Raw genomic sequence first — 24,828 nt, 5'->3', positions numbered from 1 at the left:
GTAGAGGGTCTCACTGGATGATATTTGTATACTTTGTTTAGTTTTAATTCTAGGGATCTATATTGCTAGCTTCACCAGAGCTGCTTGACTCAGAAACCTTTGCTACAGAGTACTCTGCAGAATTGGACAAGCATGCTGACCCCCTGGAGAGCCCTCTACCAATGACAAACTCTTCTTTGTTGCACTTGAGTACGAGTGAGCTCCCACCACTGGGGGCTCGTGGCATTAGTCCATACATCATGCATTCTATAGCATGATGAAGAGCTCTCCCTGCCACCCTCGTCTCTGGGTATATTGGGGTAGAATTGTCGCATGCGCTCCCAGTGTTTAGTTGAGTGGGAATCACGTTGCCAACATCCTGTCGCTGTATGAAAGGAGCTCACATGGTCAGCATTCCAGAGCGCCATGAAAAGAATTGACTTGACCACGGTTATATAAGCACTAAGTCAGGAGCCTCTCTCTACTGATGTTTTATAGTGCTTTGAAAGGAGCTCACTGCTAGCGTTCTGTAAGCACTGTCTCAGGAACTCACGTTGCCAGCATACTTTAGAGCAACGGGTGTAAGTGGGGTCTCGCTACCTGCATTCTCCAGCTCCCCGGGGAGGATCTCGCACTGCCAGAATTGTATAGTGCTTGGAAGGATGTCACATTGCCAGTGTTCCAAAACTCAGTGGAAGGAGATGAGGCTGCCAGCATTCCATAGCGGTGGGACACTGTGAATGAGCTCACAGTCAACAATCTAACACGCGAAGGGTCTCTCAATGGCATTGTTACATAGTGTTATACTAAGTGCTCACGTCCGCCTTCCTTTCAGTAGCTCTGGGATCATGCGAGTGAGTGCTCATGGCAGCTTTCTGTGGTAGCACCATGGCAGGAGCTCAGACTGCCAGCATCCTATAGCACTATGGGAAAAGATGACATTGCGACGTTCTATAGCGCTATCTTTGAAGTTCACTCTGAAGTTGTTTCTGTAGCATGAAGCACTATTGGAGAAACTGGCTCTGTAATATTCTGTCAGTATATGCCAGTAATTTATAGCACTTTGAAGGAACTCACAATGGCAGTATTTTATAGCGCCTTCAATGCCAGGGTTTTAAGGCACTGTGAAGAAACTCGCTGCCAGTGTTTTATAGCACTGTGAGGGATCTTACAACAATGTGGCAGTGTCCTACAGCAGTGTGAAGGAGCTCACACTGGCAGTGTCTTACAGCACTGTGAAGGAGCTCACACTGGCAGTGTCTTACAGCACTGTGGAGGAGCTTGCAATGCCAGTGTCTTACTGCACTGTGAATGAGCTCACACTGGCAGTGTCTTACAGCACTGTGGAGGAGCTTGCAATGCCAGTGTCTTACAGCACTGTGAAGGAGCTCACACTGGCAGTGTCTTACAGCACTGTGGAGGAGCTTGCAATGCCAGTGTCTTACTGCACTGTGAATGAGCTCACACTGGCAGTGTCTTACAGCACTGTGGAGGAGCTTGCAATGCCAGTGTCTTACAGCACTGTGAAGGAGCTCACACTGGCAGTGTCTTACAGCACTGTAAAGGAGCTCACAGTGGCAGTGTCTTACAGTACAGTGAATGAGCTCACACTGGCAGTGTCTTACAGCACTGTGAAGGAGCTTGCGATGCCAGTGTCTTAAAGCACTGTGAAAGTGCTCACACCACCTGTGTTTTAGAGCACTGTGAAGGAGTTCACACTGCCACTATCTTAAAACACTGTGAATGAGCTCACACTGCCACTATCTTAAAACACTGTGAATTAGCTCACACTGCCACTATCTTAAAACACTGTGAATGAGCTCACACTGGCAGTGTCTTACAGCACTGTGAAGGAGCTTGCAATGCCAGTGTCTTAAAGCACTGTGAAAGAGCTCACACCACCTGTGTTTAAGAGCACTGGGAAGGAGTTCACACTGCCGCTATCTTACAGTACTGTGAATGAGCTCACACTGCAAGCATTTTCAGGCAGTCTGGAGGAGCTGACTCTGCCAGTATCCACAGCATTATGAAGGAGCTCACACTGGCAATCGCTCACATTACAGTGAGGACGCTCATGTTGATAGTATTTTATAGCACTGCGAAGCAGCTCAGAATGCAAGGGTTGTATTGCTGTGTGAAGGAACTCACATTGCCATTGTCGTATGCAGTGAAGGAGCTCACACTGGAAGTATAATACATCAGTATGAAGAGCTCACAATGCCAACGTTTTATAACACTATCGAGGAGCTCAGACGGCCAGTATCTTACAGCACTGTGAAACACCTCACACTGCCAATATCGTACTTCTCTGTGAGGATGCTCACAGTGCAAGTTTTTATTGAACTGTGAAAGAACTAACAGGGCCAGTATCTTGCATAGCTGTGAAGGAGCTTACACTGCCAGTATCTCACAGCCCTATGAAGGCGCTCACAATGGCAGTATTATATAGCGGCGTGAAGGAGCTCGCAGTGCCAGTACCTTACTGCGTTAAGGAAGCCTTGCACTACCACTATCTCACAGCACTGTCAAGGAGCAAACACTGCCAGTATTTTGCATCTCTGCGGAGAAGCTCACACTGCCAGTTTCTTATAACACTGTGAAGGAACTCAGCCTTCCAACTTTCTTCCTAAATAAGTCCAACTGCAGTAGACGTAGTCTGTTCCAAAGTTGGTGCTCCATCACTTCCTGGGGAGAGCTAGCACCGCAGTAGTGTTCGCAGTGCCAATAAGAAGCTCTCATTGCGCTGTGGTCGTGACTGCATGTCTTTGTCCTTTTCTGCATGGGCAGGGAATGCTGGCACAGCCTATCCGTCAGATAACCCCCACTTATTCATATGGAGCCATGCCCTCTCAGGTGAGTGGTATGTTAGTTGTGTTCCAGGTCTGTAGAGGAGATAGAGGGCAGTAAACTTTCCCTTCCACCCACCCTCTTTGTAGAACACGTCTGTATGTGTTAGTGTGCTCAAGTAGTTCTATTCCGTACTCCTCTAGTCTGGGAGTAAACAGAGAATATGTACTTGTAAAGGATGTAATTGGGGCAGGGGGGGAATAACCCATAGAGCGAAAGAAGGGTCACCCAGAGAGAGCTTGGTGGAGTAAACGTTTGTTTTTATTGGGCTGTCTTTCAAGGAAAACAATAAGAGTCTCGTGTCTTGAGACAACAAACAAAGTCTTAAGTCTATATCCGGCCAGCTTTAGGTCCTTCACTGTAGGGTCCCAAGGTGTAGTCCAACAGAAAGTCTTCAGGCTTCGAAGGTACTCAAAAGAAGAGAAAGAAGGAATACCCTAGGTTACTGGCGTGACCGATAATCTGGTTATGTCAGGAAGGGGGACGGGGGAGTGAAGGGATCACCAGGGACCGCAACCTATTGTGCAATGCAGACTCGTGGACGTGATAAGGCTCGCACACACTCACGCATGTCCCGTGACCACCCTCAACCGCCCCTACCCGTTCCCTCCCTTTGTGAAGAATACTCCCCTTAGTTTCGCCCGTACCTTGTGGTGCCACGCTTCTCCTCGTGAAGTGTGGCGGGGTGAAGCGTGGTCGCGTTAGCCTCCCGGCTTTTCCTTCTCTGGCGGCGACGTGGCTTCGCTGTCCTCTCTCCTCTCCTGGGGCGGCGACGCAGCTTCCGCGTTCTCCCGGTGTAAGTCGAAGTCCTCTCGAGGCTCGCAGGAGGCTTCCTCCTCTCCTGTGCCGGTCGCACCGTTCTCTTCCGGGCGTTGCGTTATCAGTGCCTCCGCTGGTCCTGATTGGAGAAACGAGGATGACGTCATCTGAGGAGCTCCCTCCTCCGGGTAAGCCCAGGCTGCCTTAAAGGGAGCGTATCCGTCCTGTGTACGCCGGGGTGGAAAGGAGTAGGGATTAATGTCGGTACCAGACTCGTGGCAGGCAGGGACCCCCTGACAGTACTGTAGCAAAAAATAGCAATCTTCATCTGTGCATGGCCCTGACAATGCCCGGGGTCAGCCTTTGCACCTGCTGACTTCCCCTCAGGTCAGTCTCTTCTCTATCCATGTCAACTAGACGGAAACTGCGCATGCTTGCAGGTTCCAGTAACCTAGTTGTTGTTTCCTGGTACCTCAGTTCCCTTTTTAATCTAGAGATTTTCTCCAGAGTCTCTTTCCCCCCATATTTCTTTGTTCAACAGGAAAAAACGAATTTAGCAACCTGGACAAATGTGCAAGTCAGTTCATGTCCAGCGCCTTCCCTGACATTGCCGGCTATGTTAGCGTTTGTTGAGAAAGTGGGAGTGAAAGGACCAGAGGGAAGACATGAGACAGTCTGGGTCACAAGTGCAGGAGGGAAGAGACTAGGAAGCATGGGAGTGCCAGAGCAAATATCAGAGGGTGTCCGAGTGCGTGAGAGAGAGAATGGAATTTAGTGACCCAGAAACCGTTGGATTGATTGAACTGGATCAGGAAGAAAGCTCCTATAGGGGTTGAGGCAGGCTATTTAAGTCCAATTGCAGTAGAAGCAATGTGTTCCCAAGGTTGGTGCTCCATCGGTTCCTGAAGAGAGCTTCTTATCTGGGTCTCCAGAAGAGAGTTAGGCGGACGTGGGAAATAGTAAAGTTCAGTTTTCTGTGGCAAAATCATATAGTAAGCCCCTCCCATACCTTTTTCAGGCCAGTTATTTCATAGCCTCTTAAAAGCGAGGAAATGGCACCTTGTACATCTGAGCATGAGGGACTTATCAGCTTCCAGAAACTCCTTTCCTTTGTAGGTCGAACCTGGGTAGCGCATGCACTGCTCTGCAGCATGCTCTATTGGAGTATGCGCTTGAAGTCCTGCCCACTCGTCGCCTGTATTTTTGATTGGCTTATGTCATTGACCTTCGTAAATGCTGGATTCTGATTCGTACATACTCATGTTAGTCCCTCCTTAGTACCACCTTGTCTTCATTTACAACCACCCATGAGCTCTTGCCCCTTTACTTTCGTTGTTACACGGTCTGCTTTGAGTTAGTGAGCACTATTTTCGTTAATGCTCTTCCCCTATTGCACCCAAGAGCTCGCAGCATCCACCCACTTTTATTTCAATAGTAATGTTTTTTTAATCAAATTACAGCGTGGTCCACTTTATAGCGGCCCCACTTATTTCATTATTTAATACACAGCACAATCCTCTTTAACTTTAGCCGCCGCGCTACAGAACCTTTTGAAATTACTTATTTGTTCTACTTTGGGTGAAAGCGCCATACACGTTTTCACTTTCATGTTGGCCGCGCCCCTTTGTTTAGAGGCTGCTCACTGTAACCTGATTATGCGAGCAGCATCTAAAAAAAAGAACTTGGCTACCATTATAGTGGTCTCGCATTTGCAAGACTTTAAGCTCTTGGCATTAAAAACAATGCCTTTTATATATGCGTTCCTTTTAAAAACACATAAATAAAAGACATTGTAATTTTCAATGGCAATAGCTTAAACGCTCGCAAATGCGAGGCCTATTGCATTGAAAATGCTTATTTGGAAGCAAATAGGTTAGTTGGGATACCACTTGATAAAATATGCGTATCCCACTCCCAGACCTCCTTTTGTCTAATTCAAGAAAGCTAGTGCTTTACACTGTTTCGAGATGCACACCTAACTCAGCCTTCACACTTTCTTCCTAAAGAAAACTGAAGGAACTAAAAAAAAAAAAAAAAAAAACTAAATCTCCTCCTCATCCTTCTTGACCTCTCGTCAGCATTTGACACGGTCAAACATGAGAACTTGCTGGAGCTGCTAAGTACTAGAATGGGGCTATCGGGAACTGTTCTCAAGTGGTTTTCGTCTTTCCTTCACAATCGGTCTCAGAGGTTCAAGATCGACAATGTGCTATCTACACCTGTGACTGCAGATCTAGGTGTCCCACAAGGGTCCACCCTCTCCCCTACACTGTTCAACCTCGTTATGGAACCGCTCGCCACCTTGCTTCAAGCATCCAATGTTCAATTCCATATGTACGCCGATGACACACAACTCTATCTAAAGTTACAATCCCCGGAAGATATCAAACATCTGAATTCCACGCTTATTAACACCCAATCTTGGCTGGCCGATAATCACCTCAAACTAAATGCTCTGAAAACTGAGTTCCTACTCATCACACCCCCGGCGAAAATCTCCACCACCCAAACCTGGCTCAACAACCTAACAGCACTCAATGTCCAACCTACCATTGTGGACTCGGCGAAATCCCTAGGCATCACACTCGACGCCAAGCTCAACATGCAGCAACACGTCAGCAAAGCCACAAAAGCAGCTAATTTTCAAATTAACACGCTGAGGAAAATTAAACCCTTTCTCCCGGCCAAAGACTTCCAAACTGCTGTACAAGCTCTAGTGATCCCTCGAATAGACTACGGAATTGCGGCCCTCAGCGGTCTCCCACTAGCCACAACAGCACCCTTAAGAGCCTCCCTGAACGCTGCCGCGAGACTCATTACTGGCTCTAGAAAGCATTCGCACATATCCCCAGACTTAAAGACTCTAAAATGGCTGCCTTTTGAGGCCAGAATACATCTAAAAATTGCAGTTATGACACACGCGGCCGTGCACCACAAGGCACCCAACTACCTCGCTCAAAAGCTGTCTATATCAGGAGGTTCGAGATCCAATAGGAGTACAAAAAATCTACTCCTGAAACCTCGTAGATTCCGGAAAGTGAAAACCTACAAGCGCTCCTTCTCAGGAATGGCACCCAGGATCTGGAATGCGCTCCCTCCTGAAATCAGGCTGATCCCCTCCACTTCACTCTTCAAGAAAGAGGTGAAAACCATCCTTCTGGCCAAGATCTCCTGATCGTTATAGATGCTGGTTCAGAGACTCTTCATTGCTTGTATCACTGCGCAATATCCCCTGGCACTATACTCTACTTGTTGGGGGCACCACTACGCTACTCTCTTACTACCGACCAAGATGTGATACACGTTGGTTTACTGATTCACCTGTACACCTCTGTAGTGGGATCAATGACCTGTGCTGTCCTATATTACTTCCTTACCTGACTGTATATGGATTGGTTTTATGTATGTTTTTATTAACCTTGTTATTACCATGCTATTGACTATTATGCTGTTCCCATTATCTCTGTTGACTCCTACTGCCCCTACCCTGTCTTTGTGAAGCGCTCTGATATCTGTAAGGATCCTTTTCTGCGCTATATAAAACTTTGAATAAATAAATAAATAAATAAATAAATAAATGAACCTGAGTGGAAGGTACCCAGGGCACATCAAGTCAAAGTGTATCAGTAGTCTGGCAAAAAGTGTGGGGGGTATGTTACTAAAACAGAAACCCACTTTCCTACCGCTCCTCCACCGGATAAAGAGTCCAAGTTAATTGATGCTTCTGGCAAGCACGTACGGCTCAAGCTGCCAATCACTGGCACATTGCAAATATGCAAGTCCTGTTAGCCAGATACGACAGGGCTCACTGGGATGAAATGGAGCAGCTGCTTCAATGTCTTCCAGGTGAGCATAAAACCAGAGCCCAGGACTTAGTAAATGATGGTAAACCAATTTCTAACTTTTCAATAAGGTGTGCGTTGGATGCTGCTGATATCGCAACTAGAGAGGTCAATACCAGCATCCTTCTGAGAAGATCTGCTTGGTTGAGGATCTCCGGATTTAAGCCCGAAGTCCCACACACCCTTGAACAAAAAACATCATTTCGGACCTGATGTTGATCAGGCTTTGGAAAAAAAATAAAAAAAGGGCACAGTATTTCGCCAAATCTATGCGAGCGCTCCTGTTCCCTTCCAATAGAGGTTCCTTTCGTCAGTCCTTTTACCGAGCAGGTTCTAGGACCACTCCCTCAGACCAAAATACATCCACCTTTAAGCGTAACAACCAGTCATCTCCTTGAAGAGACTTATTTCAAGGAGGTTACAGAGGGAACAATTCTAAGGGTAGAGGAAAAGGCAGCACGCCCGTAATTCCCCTTCCCCTAATTAACAGTGTTCCCCACACTGTCCCCCGACTATACCACTCTTGTCGGGGGAAGAGTGCAACAATTCCTCCCCATTCCAAAGTCCATAACTACAGAAAAATGGGTGTTAGGAATTATCTAACATGACTATTGCCTGGAGCTTATCACCATATACTCTATGTATTTTCTAATTCCCAAAAAGGATGACTTATTGAGACCTACTCTAGACCTCCGGAAACTAAACCTCTACATACTGTCGGAACATTTCCACATGGTGACACTTCAACAAGTGCTCCCACTCTTACAACAGGGCGACTTCATGTGTACTCTAGACTTAAAAAAGACACATATTTCCACATTCCAATTCACCCTGCTCATCGTAAATATCTCAGATTTGTGATAGCGGGTCAACATTACCAATTCAAAGTACTACTGTTTGGAGTCACGACTGCTCCCAGAGTATTTACCAAATGCCTGGCAGTAGTCGCCGCTCATTTGAGAAGACAGCACATCCATGTCTTCTCATACCTGGACGACTGGCTCATCAGAACCAGCACTTACCATGAGTGCCTCCAACACACTCAAGCCACAATCTACTTGTTACACCCACTAGGATTTACAGTGAATGCGTTGAAGTCCCATCTGCAGCCTTCCAGCACACACACTCATCTAGGAGCCACCATAGACACTCGAAGAGCTCTACCCTCTCCCAATGCACCCAGATTGTTCAGTATTCAGTCTCTTCTCACTCAGTTTCAGCCCAACCAATCATTACCAGCAAGAGTTTTCATGCAACTGCTAGGAATGATGGCGTCCTGCATCGTGATTGTCCCCCATGCAAGACTTCACATGCGTCTCCTTCAAGAATGCTTAGCAAGTCAGTGGAACCAGTCTCAAGGTCAATTGATCGATCTAGTGTTGGTAGATGGCCGTACCCATCAATCTTTGCAGTGGTGGAACCCACAAAATGTATTAAAGGACTGCCCTTCGTCGACCCTGTTCCACAGAGAGGGCTAACAGCAGACGCATTGTCCACTGGTTGGGGTGCTCACTAACTCAATCACACAATCCAAGGACTGTGGAGCCTAAAGCACAAGAGTCTTTATATAAATCACCTACAGCTACTAGCAGTGTTTCTAGTGCTCAGAGCCTTTCAAACTCACCTCATAGACCATGCTGTCCTAGGCTTCATGGACAACATGACAGCTATGTACTACATACAAAAACAGGGGGAGGGGCACACACTCTCCAACTGTCACCCATAGCCCAAGTCATTTGTAAATGGGCTATACACCACAAGATTTATCTGCTGACAGAGCATCTTCCAGGAATAAACAATCAGACTGCAGACCACCTCAGCAGACAGAAGCAGCAAATACACGAGAGGGAACTTCATCCTCCGGTTCTCCTCCTATACTTTCAAGAATGGGGATTTTCCCACATAGACCTGTTTGCCACAAAGCAGAACGCAATGTGCCCAAGCTTCTCGTTCAGGTTCTCACACCCTCTCTACAAAGGCAATGCCCTACGGATGAACTGGTCAGTGATATTTGCTTACGCTTTTGCACCTCTACCACTCATTCCGCTGGTAGTTCGGAAGCTCAGGAAAACATCCTTCACACTAATTCTCATAGCTCCCACATAGGCTCGTCAACACTGCTGGAGCTGTCAGTAGTTCCACACCAAAAGCTGCATCTCGCCTCCAGTCTCCTTACTCAGAGCCATGGAGAAATCAGGCATCCAACTCCCAATGAAGTCAACCTGGCCATCTGGCTCCTGAGGTCATAGATTTTGGTTATTTACAATTACCACCAGACTGTATGAATAGCCGAAAAGAGGCTAGCAAGCCTCCTACTAGGGCATGTTATGCAGCAAAATGGAAACGGTTTATCTATTGTAACAAAAACAATATCAATCCTCTCGATGCTTCCATACAGATCATCATCTGTTACCCGTTACATTTACTGCAATCTGGACTAGCGTACACATCCATTGGATTACATCTAGCAGCAGTAGCTGCATACTTACAAAACAGACAACACTTATCTCTTTTTAGAGTACCAGTGATTAAAACCTTTATGGAAGGAATAAAAAGAATGATACCACCAAGAGTCCCACCTGCACCAGTGTGGAACTTAAACATAGTCCTTACAAGGCTGATGGGTCCACTATTAGCACCAATGCACAAAGGTCAGTTACAACTCCTCTCAGGTTTTCAGGTTTTTAAAGTCTTTATTTCGATTAAAACAAAATCATAAAAGACAGGTAGTAACAGACATTAATTAATAATAAGTACATATTCATTAAGTTCATAAGATTGGCATTAAATGGCATAAAAGACAGTCCTGAAACATTTTTGCTAAAAAAGGAAAGGGTTTGCAAATAAATTACGGACAGTAATTTATAAGAAAAGCAGAAGGAAACAATCCAGTTATATAGTATTAAATGGGTCAAGGTAATCATTTACAGGAGCAAGTAAGCAGACCAAAAGATACTCAGACAAAAATACATCACAACAATCTCAAGGATTAGGCTTATGTTTTGACCTGATTATCCAGGCCCATCCCAGGTATTTGGCCAGACTCACTGTCACAACCTCTGAGGTTAGTTTTTAATACACAAATGGCCTCTTCAGATTTTCTAATGGGCAGGCGCTGGAACAGTGGTTTTAGCCATTTGGCCCGCGGTGCCGAATATCTAGGGCAAGCAAGCAAAAAGTGGCCCACTGTTTCCTTATGGCCTGGGCACCATCTACAGTGGTCCGTGGTACCAGTTGACCAATTTTTCGTGAATGTGTTCAGTGGCAATGCTCCCACCCGGAACTGGTGGTAGAGTTTCCTGTCCAAAGATTTAGAGACTATATCTCAATATTGTTTGCGGGATGGGTCCAACTTGAAAGACAGGAACCTACCCGTGAGGTTGGTGGAACTGGAAGCATTGACTCTATTCTGGCGGAGCGTAGCCCAATACAATTCTTTAAATGCTAGTTTAGATGGAAAAATACTGGTGGTAGGGGATGTCCAAAGCTGCTCTAGCCCCATGTCCGTCAAAATGGATTTTACCATTTTGAACCATGGGATTTTCCCCGAACCCCTAATTGACCTAACTTCTGCTACCTCATTTGCAAATAATGTGAGGTCAGGGGATGTCCATAAGCGCCTCCAGCAAGCAACCAATCTGAATCTGGCCATCTCATTGATCGGGGGGCATCCCAGGTCCAAGCAGAGGGGGATACAGGGGGACGACTGTGGCAGGCCCACCAGGTTTCGCAAAAATTTACACTGTATTTTAAACAGACCCGTAAGGTCCATGTGGCCCCACAGATCTGCACCATATAGGATTGCTGGGTTGATTTTGGCATCATAAATCTTAAGCGCTGGGATAACCCGCTTAGTGATAGATCTTTTTTGTTCACTTAATAGGCAGCCAGTGAGTCGGGCAAGCTTGAGATGTTGTGCACCGACTTTAGGCTTTCCATCTCAGGCGGCTGTCTAGAGTGACCCCCAGATATATCATATTCTCCACCTGATCCAGTTTGACGCCACCCATACTAACTGTACTCCGGACAGAGCGGTTCTTTGTTAGGACCATAAACTTGGTTTTTCCCCACGTTCACCTTAAGGTCGCTGATGGCACAGAACTCCTCAAAGCGGTCAAACGCCCGCTGTAATCCGCTTCGTGTTCTGGAGAGGAGTAGGGTGTCATCAGCAAAGATGAGCATTGGGAATCGCTGTCCTCCCAACATTGGGGCATCCGTCGGAGTATCCTTAAAAAATGTGACCACTTGGTCAATAAACAATAAAAAAAGAGTTGGTGCCAGGACACACCCCTGACGGACACCTCGAGTTACTGGAAAGTGTTCCGTCACTTGACCCTGACCTCCCCATCTCACCCTCGCAAAGTTATCCTCATGCAGTTTGGTTATTAAGTCAAGCAGTTCCTCAGGTATTCCCAAACTCCTCAAGACTCCCCACAGTTTATCCCTCGGGACTAGATCGAACGCGGACTTCAGATCAATGAACGCTGCGAAGATGGTACCACCGCCAAGCTGAACCACCTTCCAGTAGATCAGACAGAATCTGAACACCTGGTCGATGGTGCTCGTTCCTGATCTGAAGCCCGCCTGCATTGGGGATAGTATATCCTCTAGTTCGATCCAGCCTTGGACCCTACCCAGGACCATACGTGCAATAAGTTTTTGTATGGAGTCGATGAGACTAATCGGGCGGTAATTACCTGGGTTAGACCTACTGCCCTTTTTATAAATAGGTAGTATCTCCGCCCCCTTCCAAGATTTGGGTATACTCGCACCAGCAGCTATAGAATTGGCCACCTTGGTAATATAAGGCGTCCACAGAGCGGGGTTGGCTTTGAACAGGTCGGCTGGTATAAGATCCATGCCCGGCGCCTTCCCTCGCATGGTAAGACCCAGTGCCAGCTCGACCTCTCTTTCTGTGAAAATAATGTTCTCGCCTTGGATAGGTGGGTGGGGTGCCATCCCCAAAGGGCTTGGAGATTTGGAATTCTCGGCACAAAACTGGGTCGAATAAAAAATCACCCATTCAGAGGGGGGCACGTGGTTTGCATGGATGCGTGCATCCGGGTCCTTCCCCCACTTAACTATTTCCCAAAATTTAATAGAATTATTGGATGTGGAAGCTTCCAATAAATCCGACCAGTGCTTGTCCTCCCACTCCCGTTTTGCTTCCCACTGTGTTTTCCTATAGGTTAGTCTAGCCGCTTTCACTGAACCCATGATCTGAGACTTAACTGCTTTTATGAGAAGTGTATGGGCTTCCCTACATTTTTTATTATACCATTTCTGGGGACGGGTAGGTATTTTAGTAATTCCCTGGTGACCTGGTTGTGAAAGCAAGGATTTTAGGTCATCAAAACAACGGTCATGGAGGTTTATGATATGATTGGCCGCTTCGAGGTTATCCCCCAACTGGTCATATGTCAACATCTCGTTATATATATTGTTAACCATAGTGTTGACCTTATTCCTTAATGTTTCGTCCTCCACAATTTTGGACCATTTTAACCTCTTCCTATCATTTGTTAGGAGGACGTCCCCAGTCTGTGAGGTACCGAGGTTCTCAGATCTCACAAGGCCTGGTATCCTTAATTGCAGAGATAGGGGGTTGTGGTCACTTTCTGGGCGGGATAGTACTTCCATGTCCACCAGCAGAGGCCAGTCTCCTAGTTTTAACAGGATGTAATCGATACGGCTTCTTCTTAGCCCGTTATCAAATGTGTAATTGGCTTCCTGGTCTGATCTTGCACGGCCATTGCAGGCCCGAAAGCCCCAATTTAGGCAAAAAGCCATCCAATTCACTGCTGCCTCAGTTGCAATTACCGGTTTAGTGGACAGCAGATCGGGAATACCCCATACTACATCCTCCGCGGAGCCCCAGTTATCCCCTGGGTCGATTAACGGCTCGAAGGTACAATTTAAGTCTCCTCCGAGAAGGATAACACGGTCGCTATCTAGGGCTGCCAAATTGAGGTCCAATACTTCCAACAGGGGGGGGAGCGGCCTCCTGGCAATCCTCGAGCATATATGTTAATCAGGATCAATTCCCGATAACCGGTCTTACTTAACTTGATAATGAGGAGGTCCGGGTCTTGTACTGTGAATTCCAGAGGGTGATATCCCAAGGATTGTTTCACCCAGATCAATAAGCCCCCTGAGGCTCGCCCTTTAACACTTCTAATTGCGGGTTTGTAGAAATGTATGTAGCCCTGCCTAAATATTGGTTCGGTTGCCCAGGTTTCCTGGAGTAGGATGATGTCAAATTTATCCATAAACTCCAGCCAGTCTTCAGAGTGGATGCGACCCTTAACCCCAGCAATATTCCAGGACACAAGGGTAAGTGTTTCTAAGGTGGAGACCACAGAAGGGACCACCAGATCCAAAACTGCAAGAGTGCCCTGTCCATTCTCACCGTCCCACCCATTTTCGATTTTCCCAATGGTGTTCTTGTTTTTTCCGGTCCTCAAAGGGACTCCCACTACCCTCGATGGTGATATGGAAATCCCTGTTGATACTGGGACCCCCATACACTCTTCCACTATTGTTACAAACTGCGAAGACTCCTCACTCGGCCTCACAGCCAGAGACCCAAGATTTTCTATGGGTTCGGGTAAGCAAGACCAAGTTTGAAGTCAATCAATGGCCTCAAGATCAGATAAAGGGCCAAAATGATTAAAAAGGGGTGGGAATTGCGGGAGTTGGGGTGTCCTTATCATAGGGTAGCTCCTAATGGTGGGTTGACCATGTCTAGGGCCCTTAAATATAGAACTCTGCCTGTGTGGGTAAAAGTATGATAAGCCCAAGGTCTGGACATCCCCCTGCCTGGCAAACCTAGCTTCTCTGCGAATCATATCCACCACCCAAGGGTCTTTAAACTAAATTAAGATACAATCACCCTCCAGATCTTTGGTGCCATGGCCCACCCAATCAACTCTTCTTACGAACAGGATTTCAGTTGGCGAAGAAGGAGGTAAGGGTCGATTTTTATTTAACCAAAAGGTCACCTTATTACGCAAGTCACCGTAGGTCTCCCTCTTGCCAAATTGTAGGGGGGCTACACCAGTCAATACAATTGTATATAGTGCGGCCTCCATAGGGAGGTCAGCCCGTGGGGTAGTGTACCTGGGATGTTTTTCTGCCATAGGGTTTGTAGTACTACGATGATTAACTAAAGGCCCATGGGGAGGATGCCGGGGGATATTTAAACTTGGTTTTGCCAAAGGGAGTGGTTTGGTGGGGTGGGGTCTAGCAGTATTTGGTTTATCCGGTTTGTCCGTGGGCTTCGTCATATGGGTATGTTGAGACGAGACCTCGGATACTTTGCTTGAGATGATTTTAGAATCTCCACCCCTCATTGGTCTATTGGTATCTGGCCCTGAGGGTTTGTGATTAATGGGGTTACTAATATGAGTATTAGGAATGTTTGTTGTCTTTGGGACTGGGTGTGAGGATTTAACCCCCCCTGGGCTCGTGCCAGTTAGAGATAATAGCAAGGCTGAATTCGTGTTCACTACAGCCTCCAGTGAGTCTATTTTTAAGGTCATTAACCTAGTCCGCTCTAAAACAGGTAATAAAAGATTTTTCATCAGAGCCTCAATTTTTACCAACAGCGATTCGTCACTGTTTTGGCACGTTGGGCATGGGTTCGAAGATCCTAAGGAGATAAGGGAGGGACATAAAACATTTGGAAATACACTGGGACATTGTTTTTCACTGGGATGGCCAAATGCTGATATGGGGTTGCCGGTAATGTCTTTTAATTTAGTCATTTTACGTTCTCTCTCCCCCATATGGCTCAGGTCATGCTTTCTCTTCCTCGTTACCATGTCTGTGGCTAAAGAATCTATGTGGGTTAGCATATTAGACACAGTCTTGGGAGAGTCAGGAGATGAGTGGGTGGATTCCGAACTGCATTCGGACACTAGACTAACCTGGGAAGTGATTTCCCCACTTGCCTCAAGATCATCCAGGTAGTGTTCGGCATAAACTGGTGTGCGTACAGAAAAATCAACCCCCTCACTATCCATATGAACTATTGCCTCAGTAGTATCTGAATGAATACAGTTAAAAGCTGCATGTGTTTGTGCGGCAGGACTAGGGATCGTGGCCAACCTACCCAGCGAAGAGCGTTTTCCGCTGATTAGGTCGATTGAAAGTCGTTTTTCCACCATTGCGATTTCTTTTTCTAGAATTCCCGTGGCACATGTGATAAAAGCATCCAATGGGCCCGATACCACTCCTTTGGGTGTTTGGATTTGGACTGTGCGTGTGTTGCCTGATCTTAGAGACATAGTATCTAATTGGCACCAGCTATGGGTTGTAGCGACTAGACCCTCTCTTTACACAAAATGTAGTAATGACTTAATAGCCCTCACAGTCAATAAAATGTTTCTTGTGTCCAAACACTCTCTGCTAGGGAATAGGTTGAAGGTAACAAGTCCGCCTACCTTACATGCATCAAATAGGTGCAGGGATTATGGGCCAGGGCCGTCCTCTGCCATCCTCGAACGGCCTCAAACGGCCCGCTCTTAGCCCGCTCTTAGCCCCGGGCTGCGTCCCGCGCTGCGGGAGAAGTAATCCCAGTTATAGGAATGCTTGAGGGCAGTGGGCGGGCCGACAGGGAGAGCGGACCGGAAGTTTTTGACGGTCTTGCAGGGACTCCTGGGTAATGGAGTCCCTGGCACGCTCGCAGCCCTGCAGCCCTCAGCCAAGGTTGGTTTAGCCCCCGGTGGATGTCTCAGTCAGCTGCCCCTCTCGGAGTCCGACGATGCGGCACCCGCGGAGCGGGTGCGGCGAGGTCCGGGGTCAGTGCACGTGGTAGCCGACCAAGGGTAAGCGCGTCCTGGCAATGCGCTTCTGCAAGTAAATTAATGTCCCCACTGCAAGTAAATTAATGTCCTCTCATGGAAGGTTGCTTTCGTCATAGCAATAATTTCACTAAGGAGAGTTGATGAACTTCAGGCATTAATTGTACAAGAGCCCTTCTTTCAGATTCATAAAGACAGATTGGTTCTTCAAACAAATTCTAAATTTCTTCCTAAAGTAGTTTCTGCCTTTCATATCAATCAGTCAGTTGATTTACCTGTGTTTTTTCCTCAACCTGATTCTGTAGGAGAACGAGCTCTACACACACACTTGATGTTAGAAGAGCTCTACTATATTGCGTGGAAAGAACAAAGGAATTTTGCAAAGCATCTCTTTGTTGCTTTTTCTCCACCACATATAAGCAATCCCATATCTAAATCAGGCATTCCAAGATGGATCGTGAAATGTATCCCGACATGTTATAGGAAAGCAAAAAGAACTTTGCTAATACCTCCTAGAGCGCATTCCACTTGCAAAATAGGGGCTACTATGGCCTTCTTAGGAAATATTCCCCTAGCTGACATCTCTAAATCAGCAACATGGTCTACACCGCACACATTCACCAAACGCTTTTGTGTAGATTTGTTAGCAAGCCAACAAGCTAATGTAGGCCAGGCAGTACTTAAAACAGTTTCAAACAACAACTACAGTCTAGCCACCGCTTTCGGAGTATACTGCTGTATAGTCTATGCAAAGCATGTGATCCACAGCTCACATGCCTCGAACGGATAATGTTATTTAACCAGTTAGCATCTGTTCTTGGCATGTAGAGCTGTAGATTCACATGCGCCCACACGCCTCCCGGTCTCCTGTAGTTGTTGCAGTTCTTAGTTTACATACATACGCATGGACATCTCTATTCTACATTTACTAACTCCCTTCTCACCCTCTCCAAGAAAACAATCTAACAATGGAGTAAATGACCATGCGCACTATCACCAAAAGGAGGAGTCACCTTACCTCATGACTGGAAAAGACTTCTTATAAGAAAAACAACTTGCAAACATCTAGACCCAACACTAGAAGGCAGGAGTATGCAAAGCGTGTGATTCTATTGCTCTAACTGCCAAGAACAGATGCTTACTGGGTAAGTAACATTATTCTTCACATCCACCCTAGCATCTCTCTGCCAGCACAAGATTGAGAACTAGAGCGACCTGTTACCAGCAACAGGATATACTACTCCAGCCTGCCTGCCATTTTCGTACATCAGTCCACTTGAAACGAGAAGGGAGCAGACACTGAAACTGGAAGCTCCTCTCACTCAAGAACCTATGAGTGGTGCGTGCAGTTTATATTTCTGTCCTCTGGACCAGCAGATGAAAGGGATCTTTTCAACTTTCTGAAGAAATTGAGTACCATTGTTATCTGCCTCTGTTGGACTGATGTGCTACATTTTCTACCAATAAGTAAATGCTTGTGTTTGTGGAACTTTTATTTCCAATGTTCTCCAAGTTTCGAAGACTCTGTGTGCATAGTTTGAGAGGCTGCATCGTCTAAGAATTTATTGCCGACATTTCTTGTGCACAGTTTCTCTGCTAACCAGTGTTTTTTACTCAATTTTGTAAATGACGCAGTGGATGCATTACAAGCAAGATGATTGTAGCCACAGTGATATCATAGTGTCCACCTTGTTACTTGGCGTCAGGAATTGTTGTTGGCTTGGTGTTCTCTTGACAATCTGAATAATTCACTATATCTCTGGTTGTCTGAAGCATGTATTACCAGCTCAGGCTCTTTCTACATGATGAGGCATTCACAAGTATAATGCATAGGAACAGATCAAGAGCAACGTAGCCTTCTTCGATACCTAAACGTTTTTATGTTGTAACTCCATTCCATACTTTTGTTTCCCCTCTAGGGATACACCACATACGGCTCCCAGCTGAGCCTTCCGCAGCACCCATCCCAGCAAGGCTCAATGGTCCCTCCAGCCTATTCCGGACAACCATATCAGAGCCCTCACCCTTCCGCAACTCCAGGACTGGTGGACCCACTACGGCAGATGCAACAGAGGCCAAGTGGCTATGTACACCAACAGGCTCCCGGATACACACACCCCATGCAGACGACACAAAGGTAAGGCAACTTGTAAATATTCATATACTCAGTGTTAGAAGAGTTGACTGGTATGTAAACCCTGCAGAGATACAGGCAGTTCTTGATTATAATCAAGCCAAGCAGTCAAGACAAAAGAGACAGCCATCAGAGTATTTAAAGGTTCTCCCACACGCAGCAGGAAGGTGCAGTCTTTGACGAAGCACACCCCCTGCAGACAAAGCAAAGATACAGGGACCTCTTGAATATTCCCGCACCACTCAGACAACCCAAATATCCAGGCATTGGCATGCAGTCAGAGACCCATTTCGCTGTCAGACATGCCAAAGAAAGCCCAGTCTTTCGGTGCCGCCGGACTGGCAGACGGCACAGAGGCACCAGGTCCATCTCCTTTCACCCTGCTACAATGACCAACAAACCGCTTTAGTTTGTCTTCAGCACGTAAATGCTCAACCAATGGGGGCAGAATTCAACCTTTCCTCCCATTTTGGAAATTCATCACGTCCAACAGATGGGTCTCGCTGATTGGTCACTACCCTTTCTTTCCTTCCTGCTCTATATACCGCCCACAGCAGAACACATTTTGGAAGAGCAGCTGTCTATAATGCTGCAGGATGTACACCTGTTGCTCTCCAAGAGGTACCGTAGAGCGGGTACCGGATTCAGAGAAAGGCAGGAGTTACCTCCGATATTCCCTCGTCCCAATAAAAGTATGGGCAGCTCAGGCCTTTCTTGGACCTCCAACCACCCAGTGACAAATAATGGGAGAACAAATTCAAAATGCTCAAATCCTTTCTACCATGGACCTGGGAGACTAGACGGCGCGGTATGTAACCATTACAACGAAACTTTTACAACGGACTACTTTTACAACGCAACTTTTACAACGCAGGAACCATTACAACGAACTACCATTACAACGCATTTTTTTACAACGCAATACCTTTACAACGTAAGTATTGGTAAGTATATTATTATAGTAAAAATGTTATAAGTTTGGGTTTTTGGGTAAAGGGGTATTTTTAGGGTTCAGGGTCAGTTTTGGGTTTTTGGGTAAAGGGGTATTTTTAGGGTTCAGGGTCAGTTTTGGGTTTTTGGGTAAAGGGGTATTTTTAGGGTTCAGGGTCAGTTTTCGGTTTTTGGGTAAAGGGGTATTTTTAGGGTTCAGGGTCAGTTTTGGGTTTTTGGGTAAAGGGGTATTTTTAGGGTTCAGGGTCAGTTTGGGGTTTTTGGGTAAAGGGGTATTTTTAGGGTTCAGGGTCAGTTTTGGGTTTTTGGGTAAAGGGGTATTTTTAGGGTTCAGGGTCAGTTTTGGGTTTTTGGGTAAAGTGGTATTTTTAGGGTTCAGGGTCAGTTTTGGGTTTTTGGGTAAAGGGGTATTTTTAGGGTTCAGGGTCAGTTTTGGGTTTTTGGGTAAAGGGGTATTTTTAGGTTTCAGGGTCAGTTTTGGGTTTTTGTGTAAAGGGGTATTTTTAGGGTTCAGGGTCAGTTTTGGGTTTTTGTGTAAAGAGGTATTTTTAGGGTTCAGGGTCAGTTTTGGGTTTTTGGGTAAAGGGGTATTTTTAGGATTCAGGGTCAGTTTTGAGTTTTTGGGTAAAGGGGTCTTTTTAGGGTTCAGGGTCAGTTTTGGGTTTTTGGGTAAAGGGGTATTTTTAGGGTTCAGGGCTAAGTTTGGGTTTTTGGGTAAAGGGGTATTTTTAGGGTTCAGGGTCAGGTTTGGGTTTTGGGGTACATGGATACAGGGTAAAAATAAATTAAAAATAATATTAAATTAAAATAAATTATATTAATTTTAATTAATTACATTTAAAAAAAAATATTCATCATCATTTTAACTTTATTTCGGTTTGTTTATGAACCATAAAAGTACATCGAAAATAGAAAAATACATTTACAAGAATAGACTAATACACAGTTACATCTCATTTTAGATATTTGCAATAAAACAGTTAGCGTGCGGTTTATAATGTGACGATAAAAACACTAAGACAGTAAAATACATGGAATAAAAGTTTAAAACACGGTGGAAGGCTAGTTATTACTGAGACAAAACAGTCTACCTACATTAAAGTAGGTTACTACTACCGAATCAGTCTCCGTCTAATTAACCACATCGAAAACAAAAATTTAGCAATAGCAGTAGCTATCAGTGCATTAGTATCAGTTTTTAAAATTCTAAAATACTCTATATAGTTCCTGACTCCTAGGTTCACACATAGCTGTATGATCCATTTTTTTCTGCTAACAGAATAAGCAGGACAAAACAAGATCACATGGATTAGGGATTCATTTGGATCATTGCAACCTGGACAAGGACGAACTAAACCCATTTTCCATTTATCGGTGTAAGAGTGGAGGGGTAGTGTACCATATCTGAACTGTAAATACAGTTTTTTTGCTAAGACAGGTTCTATAGTGTCTAATTCCTTCTCAAAACTGTAGACATTCTTGGAATCCAGAAAGCTGTCAGTGAGGCTAGAAGGCCTGGCTGATCGAAGGACCTCTTCTAAGTTGTAATGTTTTATAGACTCAGCCAGGGTTCCCTTGGAGATAGATTTGCATGTGTCCTCCGGGTTAGACCAGAGATTCTCCATGCCGATCCTAGACGCCTGCCCCCTTATAAAGGCTAGCCACTTTATCCTCCCTGCACCCGGGCGTGCCATCACAATCTTTAGTTCTTCTCTATAGCACTCAAGCTCCGGGACACTCCACAATCTACGCCAATAGAGGAGCGGGCGTGAGGCAATTACTTCTGCAATGGGCCTCAGATTTATATCCAAAATATTATATAACTACCAATACAAGGATACAGGGTACAAATAAAATAAAAATATTAAATTAAAATAAATTATATTAAATTTAATTAATTACATTAAAAAAAATATTATATACTTACCAATACTTACGTTGTAAAGGTATTGCGTTGTAAAAGTATTGCGTTGTAAAAAAATGCGTTGTAATGGTAATTCGTTGTAATGGTTCCTGCGTTGTAAAAATAGCGTTGTAAAGGTATGCGTTGTTAAAGTATGCGTTATAACGTCATAACGTCATACATCCAGACGGCGCCCTTGGATACACAGGGTTCGTATTCTCATATACGGGTCCTGCTGTCCCACAGGCATTAGTTGCATTAGTAGGCCAGGAGCATTTTCAGTTTGTCTTTCAGCCTCGCCAGTCTACCTTTGGTATTTGTGAAAGTGATGGCAGTGGTTGCGGCTCATCTTTGGAGGATTAGAGTTCCTGTATTCCTGTACCTTGAGGACTAGATGTTGAAAGTAGACTTGTTATAGTCAGTTGTGGACCGCTCCAGACTCTGGTGGAACTCCTAACATCTTTGGGCATTCCCATAAATCAGTCAATGTCCCTCCTGGTTGATTCATAGATGCTTCCCTTCATTTTGACAATCCTGGGGGACACTGCAAAGTTCAAGGCTTTTCCTCTGCCGCAGCGAGTCTGGGACATTTGGCTTATGATCCCAATATTTCCAGGCTTGATCTGGATGCCGGTGCGGGTTGCTCTTGGGCTTCCTGGCTTCTAAGCCTCAAGTATCCACTTTGGCAGCTCCTCCAAGTGGAGCTCGGGGGCCTCTGGTCTTCAGTGGAGGGCCATCTCCACATCAGCGTACTGGAGCCAAGGACTATCTATCTGGTCCTGGAGGCTTTCCTGCCCTGCATAGGGGGGAGACTGGTGCAAGTTCTCACTGACATCACTGCAATGTGACACTGCAAAAAGCAGGGCAGTGTGTGTTCTTGGGTCTTGTGGCAAGAGGTGTTGCTTCTCTGGAGGTGACTGGAGCGCCAGACCATCTTGCTTGTCGCCTAGCAGGGTTGATGAATGCCAGACTAGACTAACTGAGCAGATATTGTCTGTCAGATCAGATCACATGTGGCATTTACATTCTGATGTGGTGCAGAGTGTAGTTGACCCATGAGGGGAACCGTGCTTAGATCTTTTCAGCACTGTTGACAATGCTCTTTGGAGCTGCTGCAAGATCCCTTGTATGGAGATGTATTCTGGCAGGAACAGAACAAGGGATCTCAAGAAAATAAAGATTGGGCCCAAGTCTTCCTAGTGGCCCTAGATTGGGCAGGAGAATGAGATGCCTGGAGCTCCTGAGCATAAATATCTGTCCTTCAATCAGGCTACCACTTCGGGAGGACCTTCTGTCTCAACAGTAGCACAGGGTCCTACACCCAACTCCGCAACGTACACCTCCATGTATGTAGATTGAGCAGCGACACGTGATTGCATTCGATTTGACATGTGAATTGGCAGAGGTCATTCTTGCTGCTGGACACCTCTCCAAAAAATCAATTTCCACCGGTTCCGAGGACAAGCTTGTAATGTGTGGTGACGCCAGGACATTGACCACATACAAAGTTGTCAAACATTGGTCTCTTTGTTTTGTATTTAGCCATCAAGGCTTTGCAGTGGCACTGCAAACAGTTATGTCATTCTTTTCAGCCTTTCTGTGTTTGCATGATCTACAGTCCTTGTCTAAATCACCTGTTGTAAATATTATGTTTGACACCCAAGTTCCCTCCTAAATTGTTTGTGATGCCACAGTAGGGCCTTCACTTGGTTTTAACCTTCCAATGTGTACACTTTTCAAGCATTTGCAGAGTTGCTAAGTTCATCTCCTGAACTTGAAGACTGTCCTCCTCATGGTGATTTGTCAGCTCATCACGTTAGTGAACTGTAGACCCTTTCAATGCTGCTTTGCTACATCCCCTTCTTTCCAGAGCATTTGGGGCTGAGGACTTGGGCGGCCGTGTTACCGAAAGTTGATCACTTTACTATTGTTCTGTGCTTCCTCTCGCCCCTTGAAAAAGGGGGAGAGGCTTCATCAGTTGCACCCCAATAGGGTTTTAAGTTTTAACATTGATTGTACCGAGGATATATTTTTTTTAGCAGTTAAATGAACAGTCGTGCAGAAGAGAAACCTGCTAAAGTGACAAGTCCTTTGCTTTAAGATCTGCAATGCACTGGCCAAAAGCAGCCCCAGAAAGTCTAAGCCTATTCCACCTGGGCCATGGCCACTACCACTGCATTGACGCAAAGGGCGCCTGTCCTTCATATCTTTCAGACTGTGACGTGGGCGTCTATGTATTCCTGCTTTGACAGGCAGATCCAACAGGAAGAACACTTTGCCTGCCCCGTTTTGACTTTGGTGTGATTCCACACCACACAACTTTGGGGAGGCACTGCTTTGGTGTCTGTTTTAGGCTGAAGAACCTGCACTTAGTAATATGCTAAAGAAAAACAAGTTATTTACCTTTGGAAATGTTTTTTCTGGTGATTATGCCATCTACCTTCAGATTCCTCACTGCCATCTCTCCTCCCCATTCTGTGGAGTGTCTTCTTTTACCATCTGAATAGGTCCCAACTTAGTCATCAACACATTTTTACCACCAATTGTTCATGCTCCATGTCTGAGGGCGCAGAAAGAATGACAAGAAACTGACGTCCACATGCATGGGGGTGCTTAAATGGGGGTTAGCTCTTTCACTATTTGGCAATTTGGAAGCAGCGGAGGATTACTATATTCTCTAGCCGCAGTCTGGCACCTGGGAGATATTCTGAGGTGAGGAATCTGTGTTTTTTTTTAATGTCCACCAGAAAGAGCTTTACTGAAGGTAAGTAACTTGTTCATCTTGTTCTCTGTGTGGGATTTCGCTACCCTTTACCGTAGCCCCACTTTTGCTTCATTCCACTCCAAGACTTGACCACGACAAGATCTACTGCTATGTTTGCTAATGTCACCCAAATATACAGCTGATTTGATAATAAGTTGGAGGGACGTAGTAAGATCACCAATTTTCTTGACCATACATAATAGCGGGTGAGAGGCAGCTTCCTATGTCTGAATGGAGCAAAACAAAATCCATAATCTTGGATGGTCAAGATGCTGCCTGCCATAAAGTGGCCTACCAGTTTATGACTTGCTCCTTTCCCAGAATGCAACACAATGGGGCTCTATTTTAACTTGAATCTCATACATCTTGAAAATTAAAGCTATTGTCATGGAGATCAACCATGCTTATTCTGCAAAATCATTCCTACCTTTCAAACCTCACACTAAATTAAACTTAAAAAATGTCTTGTTTTGGGATGGATTGACTATTGTAATGTTGTCTACACAGGCCTGTGACATCAAAAATTAAGCTTCTATGGTTTGCTTGAACTTAAGTAAATGTGCTTGTGGCAACCTGCCTTTGAAAACACTTTGTCACCTAGTAGATGAGAGGATTGAATTAAAAACACTTATCCTGAAGACCAGTTGGCGCAAAGGCCCATCACATTTACAAAACTTGCAACCACACCACATCTCTACGGCACGACTGATCTGCATCAACAGACCTGATCCCACCTCACTCCTTCAATGATCAGAAACGCATTGAGCAAACCCATAGAGAGTGATGAGGTGTATTGCTTCGGCCTCCCAAATAATAGAAAATACCACACCCAACACTGAGGCACA

General features: G+C 45.5%; 1 protein-coding gene across 9 annotated transcripts in view; it reads left to right on the top strand.

Moving 5' to 3' along the window:
- The window catches only part of MED12 (mediator complex subunit 12), a 614,738-nt gene that overhangs the window by 496,507 nt on the left and 93,403 nt on the right, over nucleotides 1-24,828 (top strand). For all 9 annotated transcript variants that reach the window (XM_078640219.1, XM_078640216.1, XM_078640215.1 and 6 more), the window contains one exon: nucleotides 18,151-18,368. In XM_078640219.1, the coding sequence (XP_078496345.1) occupies nucleotides 18,151-18,368 (218 nt within the window). The remainder of the gene's footprint in view (nucleotides 1-18,150; nucleotides 18,369-24,828) is intronic.

This window comes from Lissotriton helveticus, chromosome 4_2 (genome assembly GCF_964261635.1).
Source record: "Lissotriton helveticus chromosome 4_2, aLisHel1.1, whole genome shotgun sequence".
Lineage (NCBI taxonomy): Eukaryota > Metazoa > Chordata > Amphibia > Caudata > Salamandridae > Lissotriton > Lissotriton helveticus.
Note: the sequence above shows the minus strand (reverse complement) of the source record. Positions and strands in the feature narration are given on the sequence as shown.